This window comes from Peromyscus californicus, unplaced genomic scaffold (assembly GCF_007827085.1).
Source record: "Peromyscus californicus insignis strain IS unplaced genomic scaffold, ASM782708v3 Scaffold_5__1_contigs__length_169319896, whole genome shotgun sequence".
NCBI classification, from domain to species: Eukaryota; Metazoa; Chordata; class Mammalia; order Rodentia; family Cricetidae; genus Peromyscus; species Peromyscus californicus.
The window spans coordinates 106,459,737-106,473,512 of NW_026294573.1; the positions used below are offsets into that span (position 1 = coordinate 106,459,737).

Below are 13,776 nucleotides of genomic sequence, written 5' to 3' on the forward strand. Positions count from 1 at the left end.
ACTAACAGTAAAAAGACAAATACTAACAGTTCCATCAGCTACCTTTTTCCTGTCTGTTTTGATAAACAGGATGCAAAACACGTTTTAGTCACATGATAGATTTTTTTTTTACATACTGGTTTGACAAGAGGATGTGAAGTGTTTGAAGGACTAGAATGAAAATCCATGACCTGATGAAAAATTAGCATGTTAACGCTTATCACAAAAGACCATACACAATTTGGTGTTGTGAATTTTACTTTTAAGTCTACATAGGTGCTCTTTAAGGAAAAGAACTGTGTTTGCTGAGAATTACCAAAGTTCACTCATTTCAAAGAATTTGTCGGGAAACTCCTTCTGTAGCTGCCGTCGTGCGGCTACAGTCGATGCATAGATGACGAATCCCCAGGAGAGCAAGACGATCACAAGTAGCAACTGAAAGAGGGGAGGGAAGGCAAAAAGAAAAATCAGTGTGCTGGCGATGCATAGATGACGAATCCCCAGGAGAGCAAGACGATCACAAGAAGCAACTGAAAGAGGGGGAGGAAAGGCAAAAAGAAAAATCAGTGTGCTGGCTACCCTCCCTGCTCAGGCCAGGCTGCCAGCTACAGGTGGGACACCGAAGCACAGCCTGGAGGCCCGCGGGCCCGGCAGCCCTGACGTCACGGCGGAAGAGCGTGTCCTCCAGGAAGGGGCGGAGCTGAGGGCAGGGCGTAAACGCTCACTTTAGGAATGGGTTTAGGAGTTCCGAGCCGCAAGCAAACAGTCGGCTCTCGGCTTGCGGGCCTTGGGATGCGGCGCTTTGGAGTTCCATCGCCCCCGCTACCTACCACGGAGTAAATCCAGTCCAGGGTGCGGCGATTCACTGGCCTCATGGTAAGGAGCACCGGGACGGGGTGGCGCGGGCCCTAGAGCCCGCTCCCGGGCGCCGTCCACCCCGCGGCTGCAGCAGCCATCTTTCGGCGAGCGGTTCCAGGCGCGCTTCCGCCCGGACTTGGAGCGCGTCACGTGATCCGGGCCTAGCCCGCCTTTCAGGCAGCGGTGGAAATACAAGAGAAAATTTTAAAATCGCGCTTTCTTTTTGAGCTTACCTAGGCATTTCTCAACTTTTTTTCCCCTCCAGTCGCAGTGCGATATTAACGCAAAATAGTATGCCATCGAGTGCATGTAAGTTTATTTGAAAATAGTCACGCTGGAAGGATTAAAGTTGCCGCCCTACACCCGCATCCGTTTCCACAAAATGCGGATAGACGTTCATAGGTTTGTTGGGCATGAACAATGTCATCCACTCCTTTGTGTGGCTAAGGAATCGTTGGAAACTGTTAATCCGGCCATCCATCAAGAACGACTAGTAAGAATACTGTCGCTTATGGCTGGAAATATTTTTAAATCTGTTACCAGCATGGTGGACCTGCCACTCAACAAGTGTTGACTGGACGTTCGTTTATCGAGCCGAGGGCCTCAGCAAGTGTGAAATACCAAGCCCCGAGAAAGGCAGTTTGGCAGGCGAGCAGGGATGCTGGCGGTGTTCTCAGTGGAGGCCTGGCTGGCCGAGCCTGCACTGCGCGGCCTCGGGCGCAGACGTGTCTGATACAGTTTGGGTCTAGATTCCTAAGAGTGGGGAGTGGAAAGCAGGCCGCGGGGGGAGAGACGGTGTGGCTGGGGAAGTGCTCGACGCCTGGTGTTCATCCCAGCTGAAAAAGACAGGAGGACGAGGGCACTGTGGGAGCTCGGTCCGGTTCTTGTCCTAGAGAGAATTCTAGCAACTTGTCCAAGTTCGCGAGGTTTCGGGGTTTTTTTTTTCCCCCCCCGCATATTTGGCAATGATTATCGAGTTTGTGCCCCCCGAAGACAGGCGCCCCCCGCCGTGGGGGCAGGGCAGGGTCTGGCATCTGGGCGCCAGGCCCCGCCCCCTGCGGGCTCCTGTCCGCGGCGCATGCGCCCAGAGCGCGCGGGGGGGGGGCGGGGGAGGGGGCCGCCTTGCTGCACGGGGGAGGGGTGTCTCGCCCTCTCTCCGCCCCCAAACTGCCTTTGGTGATGAGCGTTCTACGTCACAGGGGTCGCAGCCGCCGCCGGCGGGGTCTCCGCTGTCTCGCGAGGAGGGTGAAGCGCCCCCTGTGGCGCCTGCGGAGGAAGGGGGGAGGCGCCGAAGCCGCCGGGTACGCCTTCGCGGATCCTGCCGCCACCGGCCGAGCTTGCTGGGCCGACGGGAGCTGGCCTCCAGCGGCCCAGCGGGGCCTGCGACCGCGTCCTCGGAGGTGAGTCGGGTGGGAACAATGGGCGCGGGGTTGGCGGGTCCGGGAACAAGGCTACGGCCTGGGCCTCCCGACGAGACCCGGGCACCTGTGGATCGCTGGCGGTGGGCGAAGGAGGGGAGTGTCTCAGCACCGCCCGAGGGGCGCGAGCCTGACTGACTACTGGAAAGAGCTGTGTGTCCGGGCAAAGCAGCCGCCACTCCTAGGAAGTGTGACCTTGTCAGGTCCCGAGCCCCCCGGGCCCTGTCTGTGAAATGGGAGTAGCATTTTAGTTGATCGTGGTTATGTAACGTACGTGGTGTGGCTGTTTTTCCGTCTGTGCCAGCCGTTCTCAGGCTAAGGAAGCCACGAAGACTAGTGTAGTTGTGCAGTGTTACACATGTGGGTAGGGTTTGTGTGCCTTGTGACTTATCACACATCTAGTTGGTGCAGCTTTGCTTCTGGGCTGCTGATTGTGATGTGTAGACTGGAGAGGGGCAGTGAAGAGGTGAGCATAGAGATTTAAGAAGGAAACTGGGAAGCAATTTTGGTGGGTAAGTTTCTAGATTAAGGGGGAAAAAAAAACGGAGAAATGGGTGCCTAAGATTTAAGCTACTGATAGGTAGAGATTGCTGCTTGGGAGGATTTGAGGGTTTGAATTTTAGTACGTGAAATGCAAAGTGAAGAGCTCTGCAGCCAGCCACACTCAAGCATGCATATCTAGAGTGAGTGCCTTTCCAGGGAATAGTTCCCAGGCAAACACCCCCACCCCCGCGCGTGTCCCCACTTTTGGACAGGGACTCTTGTGACTGGTCTGGAGTTCCTTATGTAGCAGAGGGTGATCTTGATCATCTGACTCTATTGCCTTCATCTTTCAGTGTGCTGGGTTTGCAGGGTGTTCCAGAGTACTTGGTTCCAGTAAATTATTTTTATTAACTGATATTCGAAATTCTAGCCCAAGCCTTCAATCCCAGCATTTGGGAGGCAGAGGCAGGCTGATCCCTGTGTTCAAGGCCAGTGTAGCCCACAGACTGAGTTCCAGGACCACCAGGGCTACATAGAGAAACCCTGTTTTGAAACCACCCCTCAAAAGAAGAAATTAAATTTGGTCATTTATGTCCTATAACTTTTAGAATTGATTAAACTACTCAAGATTTACAAGTAGAACCCAGATTGCTTTTAACAGTCATTGTTCTGGTTTATCTACCTGTGAATGTTGTTAACCACTTTGCTTAGATACATTAAGTATATATTAATATTTAATTACTATTGACTATTTTTGGAAACCTATCAGTTGTTGGTAATGATTACTACCAAAATCAAACTTTTCCATAACTTAGGCAACTGTTGAATTCTTGCTGTTGATCAAACACTGTTCTAAGTGCTTCTTTACATGAGTTACACCCCTTCACACAAGCTGTTTTTGTCCTCTTTCAAATGACTGCTGGTATTCCATTTTAGAATTGAGAATATTTGAGAAATAACTTTGTCCTGGCTTGGTCTTTGTGGAAATCAAATTAAGAAATGGTGATTCTAACCAGATGTGGTGTCACACGCTTTTAATCCTACCTAGCACTTGGGGCAGAGGCAGGCAGATCTGAGTTGCAAGCCAGCCTGGGCTACATAGTAAGACCTGGTTCTTCCCTACCCCCACCACCCTAAAAGTGGCAGTTCTCAGTGTTGACTGATGCTGTGTTAGAGATAACATCACTAAAGTACAGTCAGATGGTTAAATTCTCTGTCCAGTGATAATTTAAGGAATGCTATAGAAGATAACTTTGATAGAAAGTCTTGACTTTAGTGGGGAAAGGGAGAAAACTCTGAAATTCATGCAGTTTCCAAACTCCCAGTCTAACTTTCATTAGATTGCAGTTGTGATTCTTTATATCCACCTATTTCCCTGGATACGTTTGACCCTGTTGTCTGAAATTTCCCCTGTATTATGATATAAAGAGTTTTTGTCTTTGTTAAAATCTGCAGATTTGAAGATTTAAGAAAGGAAAAGTTCAGTGCATCCTAAAGTAATAGACTTTGTTTTAGATTTGGCTGTTTAGGAAGTAGGAGCAGAGCTGGTTAAATCTGCTCTGGAAGAACTAATTTGTAGGTCTAAATCCTAGGTTACTAGGGTAGAGGGGTGGTTAGAAGGCTTCTTCTAGAACCCAGAATACAAAATAATAAATAGTTCCATATTTGCCACCTAAATAAGGACCTCTCTGCAAATGTCCCCATCTCAGTCTGTATTTACCAAGGTGTGTAGTCATCACCCAGGTCTAATGGAACATTTTCATCTTCCCAGAAAGGAATCTCATTACCAGCTCAAGTCATCATTCCCTCTATAGATTGGACAATTTTGGTCATTAGTATGAATGGTACCATATAGTATTTGGTCTTTTATGTTTTGTTTTTCATTTATTAGAATGTTATGTTGTAGCAGTCCGTACTTTATTACTTTTTATTGCTGAGTGATTTTGTGTACACATCTTTTTTATATAAGCCACTGGGTCCAGTTAGTGCTGCCTACATGCTGATATAGCTGTATGGATATACTGGGGCATGGGCAGCCTGTAAGTCTCTGCATTACAAAAAAATGGCTCTGATCAAGGTTGAGGGAAGCATTAGCAAAACCATCGGGGTCACCCCTTAAGCCACTGACTTGCCCAACCTGGGTGGCTTTGACCATTTGATAGTAGTACCAAACCGTTAATCCGTCAGTTGATGGGCATTTCAGTTACCACATTTGAGCTATCAATAACTAATTTGGGACTTGAGAGTTTGGTTTGGGTTTATTTTGTAGTTTCTTTTGAGTGAGTACTGAGAAATGAATTGCTAAGTCACATGATTATTCTACTTCATTTGTAGTTTAACAGACAAATTTAGTATTTAGTGATGATTTTTGAACAGGCAATCTCTTGATTAATTATCATTACATTGCTATTTTATGTTTCTAACTAGCACTGTATTGTGTAGCTAAATATAGTGTATGGAAATACAAGAAAATTCTAATTGTTATTTTGACAATCTTAGACTGTGAAAGTAGTATTTCTCAAAATTAGGAAAGACTTAGGTTTCACTTTTTCAAAGACTATACTTCATTGATTTTTGAAGTCTATAGTCTAGTATCCTGTATGTACCACAAATCTTAAAAGGTCTTATTAATAAAATCAAACCCAGAGCCAGGTATTGGGGTGAATGCTGAAAGATCAGAGAGACAGAACAGGCCACAGCTAACCTCACCTGCCAATTCCTCAGCTGAACTGCTTCTCAAAAACCTAAAAGCTTAACAGACTCTGGTTCCTGGTTTTCACGCCTTATATACCTTTCTGCTTCCTGTCATCACTTCCTGGGATTAAAGGTGTGTGTCAATATGCCTGGCTGTTTCCAGTGTGGCTTTGAACTCACAGAGATCAGGATGAATCTCTGACTCCAGAATGCTAGGGTTAAAGGTGTGTGTACCACCATTTTCTGTCCTCTCTGTCTGTCTAGTGGCTGTTCTGTTCTCTGACCCCAGAAAAGTTTATTATGGTGCACAATATATTGGGGAACACAATATCACCACGTTTCCCCTTTTTTGTCTAAAATTTAAAAAGCTTATAATTAATACTATATCCAATAAGTGTATATAATATATACAGTCAAGAATTATATTAACAATGTCCAGTCCACTGACATTTGACAAATTCAGATAAAAAAGTTCGTTACTTATCCTATTTAAAACAAGTAGTTCCTTTTTAAAAGTAGATGCAATAATCTTCCTTTTTATCTTATATCCTTATTCTCTTTTTTGAGTAGATCCAAAAATCTACCTTTTATCTTATCATTTCTATATCTTCCCTTTTTTCAGAGTAGATTCAATGATTGACCCTTTTCTATATCTTCTTTTTTTTAAACAAGAACCCTGTGTCTAATCTCCTTTGTTTAGCTTTGTTTGGTTTTTTTTTTTTTTTTGACCATTAACAATTAACAGCTTGTAACCAACCATCGTAAACAATAACAATTATCCATAAGCCATTGAATGACCAAAAAACACCCACCCCACCTCTTGGGAATATGGACGTCATTTTCTTAAAATCACTTCCTGCTTTCTGGGGGCAAAGACATGTTTAGGGAATCTTGAAAAGAAAAATTTGGGGTTAATTGTCAAGTCCTGGGAGAGGTAGCTGTATCATTTGTTGTCCAGTCTCTGCATAATGGGAAAATGTAAGGTTTTTCTCAAGTCCTTGCTTGAGTTGTCTATGAATCTGGATCATTTCAACTAGCCATCTCGAAATGTCCTGAGCAGTTTGTAGTCCAAAGCCAATCTTTCCGTGGTGTTAATCAGCTTAATGGCTTTTCCATAGTCCATGTGGAATCATCTTTGTGGGGTCCCATCATCTTTTTGAAGATTTCAAAGTTGTGGGCATGGTTCCACAGAAAATGGTGGCACACACACCTAATCCTAGCAATAGCCAGGCATGGTGGCATACGCCTTTAATCCCAGGAAGTGATGGCAGGAAGCAGAAAGGTATATAAGGCATGAGGACCAGGAATTAGAGTCTGGTTAAGCTTTTAGGCTTTTGAGCAGCAGTTCAGCTGAGATTCATTCCGGATGAATCAGCTGCGGAATTGGCGAGGTGAGGTTAGCTGTGGCCTGTTCTGTCTCTCTGATCTTTCAGGCTCCCGGTTTGATTTTGTTAATAAGACCTTCTAACAATTTGTGCTACAGTATCCTTTAATTAATTGATCCTGGGTTGTGATTTCTTTTCCTTTTTTATTTTGTGGTACTGGGAATAGAATCCAGGACTACCTTACCTGTACCAGACAGGCCTACCATTGAGCTACATACGTTCCTAGGTCTGAATTGTACATTTCGTGTAAATTAGAAATGTTTAGTAAACACTAAGATTCTGCTGATCACTTTTCTTAACGCTAGTCCATTGTGTTGAGGGGCCAAGTGAGGTCGGCACTGCAGGTTCCTCTGGTTTGAGAGCCGCTAGTTTGAGTTGAAGCCTGCTTGTCTCAGCCTTACACCTCCTTCCTCTTTGCCATTCGTTGGCTCTGAGCACAGGCTGGCTTTGATCCTACAAGGTTTTTCTTTTCTTTTCTCTTTTTTTAATGGCTTAAACTTTTTTTTTCTGAATGGGTTGATTATTCTACATAGAGGGAAATACCGAGACATTTATGTGATACTGTTGAGAGTTTGAATCCATTCAAAAGTGCTGGGGGTGTAGCTTATTGGTAGAGTATTTATTTGCCTGGCATTTTTGAGACCCTGGATTCCATTCCCCAAAACCACATAAATAATTAATTAACAGAGCAAAAAACGATTAGTATTATGTATTTGTAATTTCCACTTTCCAAGACCAGTGAAAAGTTCTGAAGAGAGAAGACTGGGAATATCTGGACCATTAAAGAAACATTTGTTTGCATTAGTTGACTTTTCTCTTAAGGTATGGTTCTGAGAAAGTCAGTATATCTGAAGTGGACATGTTTAATTTGGAAAGTATGGTGGAGCACTTGTATTTCAGCAGTACAGTTTTTTATAAGTGTTTTTGGTGTTTTTTTTTCCCCTTAGACCAATGAGTTGATTATTTAGGAAGTTATAGTTCTATCATTCAGCCAACTTAGCATTTGAGTAGTGATGGAATTTCCTGTGAAGTGAGAAAGATGAGTAATAGGCCCAGAGAAATTTAAAGAATGGAATCTTATAATATGTACAAGAGGGTTAGTATAAAATGTAGTATAAGAGCTGGGCGGTGGTGGCCCATACCTTTAATCCCAGCACTCAGGGAGGCAGAGACAGGCAGATCTCTGTGAGTTTGAGGCCAGCCTGATCTACAGAGTAAGTCCAGGAAAGGTGCCAAAGCTACACAGAGAAACCCTGTCTTGAAACCCCCCCCAAAAAAAATTAAAATTAAATGTAGTATAAGAAAGGATTTATAGATGAGAGAGCTGAAATATAATGAATATTTGATTTCAGCTCCATCAAACTCTTTTTGTAAGTTGATATGATGTGTAAAGAAAAGTGATAATTAACATTCTCATGATGAGGATGCAGACAGTAAGAAAGGAGACATCAAACATAGAATATACCTTGTGGTTTCACTTTTTGATTCAGCAAAAAAGGAGGGTTAGGTCCAGTGGCCTGCACTTAATCATAGAACTCAGGAAGCAGAAGTAGGAGCATTATCTTATGTTTTGGAGACCAGTATGGGCTACATAGTAAGACCCACTCTAAACCAAACCAACAACAAAAGAAGCTATGACGGGTTCTTAGAAATACTTAGAAATGCGGGGTGTGTGGTGCACGCCTTTCATCCAAGCACTTAGGAGGCAGAGGCAGGCGGATCTCTGTGAGTTTTGAGGCCAGTCGGTCTACAGAGTGAGTTCCAGGACAGTCAGGTCTGCACAGGGAAACCCTGTCTCCAAAAGAAAAAAAAAATACTTAGAAATGATCAGTGAACATAATAATGTGGTTATAGTGGTAAAGTACTGCTACTGGCTGGCTGTCCTCTTGATACCACAGCTGACATTTACTTAGCTGTTGGAGCCACATGCTGCCTTCTAGTGCTTTTATACTGAAAGACCATTTTTTAGTGAAGCTTTCACTGAAAACTATAGCATTGGCTTAAGCAGGTGAACTTTCTCATGTATTTTACAAAAGCTCTTTCAGAAAAATTAATGTACTGTATCATATAAAATAAATCGAGTATACATAAATTATTTCAAAGACTATTTTAGAAACATAAACACCCAGTAGTTAAGACTGTTAATAAGTAGACTGTGATGTTAGAGGCCTATAAATAATTAGACCATGGTATTAGAGATACGTGTGTAAAATATAAAACCATATATGAAAATAACGTTTGAGGACAAGAGGTTTTCTTTTTTTATTTTATAAGAGGATCTAGAAAGAAATATAATGGTCATAGCATCAAAAATAACATCACTGAAAATGTTACTTATTAAGTCTGAATGGGGAGCATAGGTACTCTGGCTTTTGTGCTTCTCTGTTTGTTTCAAATACTTACCTAAGAGCTTACTGTGTACTCCGTAGTTTTCCTAATGACTGACCTATGGGTGAAATGAAAGTAAGATAGCAACACTTGAGAGAACAGAAGAGGATTTTATCCTAGGAAAACTGATCTTGGGGCTTGTGATTTAATTGCTATGTTGTTAATGCTTTTAGCATGTACTGCCTTTTTATGTTAAACCGTTTTTGCCTAAGTATGACCAAAGTCTTTTTTTTTTGGTTCAGTTATCCTTTTACTGAGTTACTGATACATTTCTTTGCCTTTCACAGATAATGGCCTCAGCTGCTAAAGAATTTAGAATGGACAACTTTTCACCAAAAGCTGGTACTAGCAAATTACAGCAGACAGTACCGGCTGATGCATCTCCTGATTCTAAGTGTCCTATATGCTTGGACAGATTTGATAATGTGTCTTACTTAGATCGCTGCCTGCATAAGTTCTGTTTTCGCTGTGTGCAAGAGTGGTCAAAAAACAAAGCTGAATGTCCACTATGTAAACAGCCCTTTGATTCTATTTTCCATTCTGTGAGGGCTGAAGATGACTTCAAGGAATATGTCCTAAGGCCTTCATATAATGATTCTTTTCCTGCTCCTGAGGTTCGAAGATTTCGCTACCGGACAACTATGACAAGAGAACGGACAACTATGACAAGAGAACGGAATGCTTCTCTTTACTCACCTAGTAGTACCATAAATAGAAGAACAACTACCCCACCAGACAGTGGAGTACTGTTTGAAGGGTTAAGTGTTTCAGCAAGACCTAGAGATGTTGAAATTCCTCAATTTATGAGGCAAATGGCATTAAGGGGGCCAACTACTGCAGATGAAAGATCCTTGCGGAAAATTCAGGAACAAGATATTATTAATTTTAGACGAACTCTTTATCGTGCTGGTGTTCGTGTTAGAAGCATTGAAGATGGTGGTCGCTACAGGGATATTTCAGCTGAGTTCTTCCGTAGAAATCCAGCTTGCCTTCACAGATTAGTTCCGTGGTTAAAACGTGAGCTTACAGTTCTTTTTGGAGCCCATGGATCTTTAGTCAATATTGTCCAGCACATCATTATGAGTAATGTTACTCGCTATGATTTGGAGAGTCAGGCGTTTGTGTCTGACTTAAGACCATTTTTGCTTAATCGAACTGAGCATTTTATACATGAATTTATCAGTTTTGCTCGATCTCCCTTCAACATGGCAGCTTTTGATCAGCATGCTAATTATGATTGCCCTCCTTCATCTGAAGAAGGCAGCCATTCTGATTCTTCAGTCATAACAATATCACCAGATGAGGCTGAGACTCAAGAGCTAGATATGAATGCATCCACTGTTAGGCAGGCACCATGGGATGATGAAACTCCCGGGCCATCTTACTCAAGTTCAGAGCAAGTGCATGTTGGTATGTCTTCCCTTTTAAATTCTTCGGACAGTTCAGATGAAGAACTTGTCCCCACAGGAGCCACCTCTCAGATACAGGGAGTACAGACCAATGACGACCTAAATAATGACAGTGATTCATCATCAGATAATTGTGTCATTGTTGGGTTTGTTAAGCCACTAGCTGAAAGGACCCCAGAACTTGTTGAACTGTCTTCTGATTCTGAGGAGTTGGGCTCTTATGAGAAAGTGGAAACAGTGAAGACACAAGAACAAGAGCAGTCTTACAGTTCTGGTGATAGTGATGCTAGTCGGTGTTCATCTCCATGTTCTGTTCTTGGAAAGGATGAGCAAGTGAGTCAAAGCCATTGTGATGCTGATACAACAATAAAATCAAAGAAAGAAGAGAAACGATCTACAACTCCTAGAGACAGTTCGCCTACAAGAGGAGACAGAGGATATTCCCCATATAACCATCGACACAGGAAGAGGGGAAGATCGAGAAGTTCAGATTCACGTTCCCAGAGTAGAAGTGGGCATGATCAGAGGAATCATAGGAAGCATCATGGGAAAAAAAGAATGAAGAATAAACGATCCAGAAGTAGGGAGAGTAGTAGCAGACCTAGAGCAAGGAGGGACAAAAAGAGATCAAGAACTAGAGATAGCAGCTGGTCAAGGAAAAGCCAGACACTGTCTGTGAGTAGTGGAAGCACCAGCAGATCAAGGTCTCGGAGCAGTGATCATGGCAAAAGAAGATCACGAAGCAGAAATCGAGATCGCTATTATTTAAGAAATAATTATGGAAGCAAATATAAGTGGGAATACACTTACTATAGCAGAAACAAGGACAGGGATGGTTATGAATCATCATACAGGAAGAGGACTCTTTCAAGAGCCCATTATTCTAGACAATCTTCAAGTCCAGAATTCAGAATTCAGTCTTTTTCTGAAAGAACCAATGCTCGGAAAAAGAATCACAGTGAAAGGAAATATTACTACTATGAGAGGCACAGATCAAGAAGCCTTTCTAGTAATAGGTCACGGACTACATCAACTGGGCCTGACCGGGGGCGAAACGAAAAGCCTGGAGGGAAACGGAAGTACAAAACCCGGCATTTGGAAGGTACTAATGAGGTGGCTCAACCATCTCGTGATTGTGCTTCCAAAGTGAAGGACAGTCATTACCAAAAATCATCAAAACTGGATGGAAATTACAAAAATGAGAGCGATAGCTTTTCAGATAGCCGATCATCAGACAGAGAGACAAAACACAAGAAGAGGAAAAGAAGGGCGCGGAGCCTAAGTGTAGAGATAGTTTATGAAGGAAAAACTACTGACACAACTAAACACCATAAAAAGAAAAAGAAGAAACATAAGAAGAAGCACAAGAAACACCATGGAGATGATACTTCACGTTCCCCAGTCGTTATAACCATCGACAGTGATAGTGACAAGGACTCGGAAGTAAAGGCGGGTGTGGAATGTAGCACTAGTAATCTTCCACAGCCTACACACAATGAGCTTTTGACTCCTTCCTTGGAAGCATTTGAAACTAAAGATGTTGTCACCATAGAAGATGAGCCTGGTGTCTTGGACAAGGAATGTGATGTTACTGCACTTACTGATGACTTGACTACCAGCCCAGCTGTTGATAATAGTGTACCACCGGCAGACTCAGTTGAACAGACGCTTGATGTAAGAGAAGAAAGCACCTTTGCCTCAGATTTGGACAGCCAGTCCAGTAATGTAGCTATTCAGACTGAGCCATCAAGACCGTTGCCATCTCCACGGACCTCATTATTGTCGGTGTCTTTTGGTAGAGACTGTGATATGTCTTAAAACTGCCAAAGCATCTCATTCTTCATTCAGAGGCTATAGAAAAAAGGGGGAAAGTCATCTACTGCAATCTTGATGACTTTTATTGGAAAAACTTTGCCTCTGAAAATATTTTAAGTGTGTGTGTGTGTTAATTTGTAAAATTCATTGTTTGTTCAAAAAGTTATGTATGTCCCATCCCCAGATATATGCACTTTTAAGTGAAGAAAATGTTGTTAGCAGTTTATTTAAAACTTGGGAACCTTTTTAAAAATAAAAAAAATTTAGAAGTTATTTCATAAAGCCATATGGTATTGACATATTTTTATGGTAGTATTTTTGAATTTTTTTTTTCAAGAGTTATTCTGAAAATGTGTTACAAGCTGGGAGAATGCTTTTGGACAGTTATTTTTCATAAAAAAAAATTTGTATGATTCAAAACCATTTCTTAGGCTGAAATAAGTCATTTTAATCTGCACAGGTTATCTTGACTTCTGCCGAGAGAAGAGTTTAGTATTTTGTTTATATACTTGCTTATCTGGACTGGCAGTAAAAACAAATGTGTATTCAACAAAAGACAATAAAATAGTACACTATAAAAGATTTCAGACATTTTCCTGTGCAACATTGCTTTCTTTAAAGTTTTGCTAGGGCCAAAGTCTTAAAAACCAGGTGATCATTTACAGGTCCCAGTTTCAGTGGTTGGATCAGGTCTTTAACTGACATTGAGTATCTTATTTTCTTGAGGAAAATGGCTTTGGAGCATTTGGCTTACTACAAACACAAGCCCTAACCAAACTTCTTTGGCAACTTTTCACACCAAGCGGCCCTTGATTTTTAGTCTTTAGAGAAAATAAGAGGGCTCTATATCTATCCCAATGAAAGGATTTTCAGTGAATAGCAGAGCTTGAACTTGATCCAGATTTAGGCCTCAGTTTGCCTTGTTTTCCCCTGTTCAGTCTTCAGTGGAAATTGGAGGGCTTACTGCTTGGTCACTTTACTTGGTTTTAGTGGGAGAGCAAGGCCTCGTGGATTTTACAGATTGTTTAGCTAAAACAGTTATGTAAATATAACACTATAATAACTTGTCTGGAGAGAAGATACAATTTTTTATATATTTGTATGCATATAATCGTGCTGTGTATATTATGTATATATAATTATATGAAGATAGATAGGAAGAATACATAATGGAGACCCGATCTGAGGTGAGGTGGAGGTAATAGTTAGAATCCAGAAAATAAGTTGACAGCAGTATTATCAGGAAGAGCATGTGCAATGTTCCAAAGCAGGAGTAGGGCCTAACATGTTAGAGGCAGGGTTGCTGAAAGTGTAGAAACAACTTAGTAAAAATCATCCTCAAAATTT

General features: G+C 42.2%; 2 protein-coding genes across 2 annotated transcripts; one reads left to right on the plus strand and one right to left on the minus strand.

Annotated features, from left to right (window-relative positions):
* Positions 1-212: 212 nt before the first annotated feature.
* On the minus strand, positions 213-1,869 carry Smim27 (small integral membrane protein 27). The gene is made up of 2 exons (XM_052718391.1): positions 810-1,869; positions 213-414 (listed from the first exon to the last, which is right to left on the minus strand). The coding sequence occupies exons 1-2, from the start codon at positions 852-854 to the stop codon at positions 292-294; spliced, it is 168 nt and encodes a 55-aa protein (XP_052574351.1). The 5' UTR covers positions 855-1,869; the 3' UTR covers positions 213-291.
* On the plus strand, positions 491-13,016 carry Topors (TOP1 binding arginine/serine rich protein, E3 ubiquitin ligase). Its single transcript, XM_052718385.1, has 3 exons — positions 491-855; positions 2,037-2,237; positions 9,493-13,016. Exons 1-3 carry the CDS (start codon positions 853-855, stop codon positions 12,430-12,432), a joined length of 3,144 nt encoding a protein of 1,047 aa, XP_052574345.1. The 5' UTR covers positions 491-852; the 3' UTR covers positions 12,433-13,016.
* The last annotated feature ends 760 nt before the right edge of the window (positions 13,017-13,776 follow it).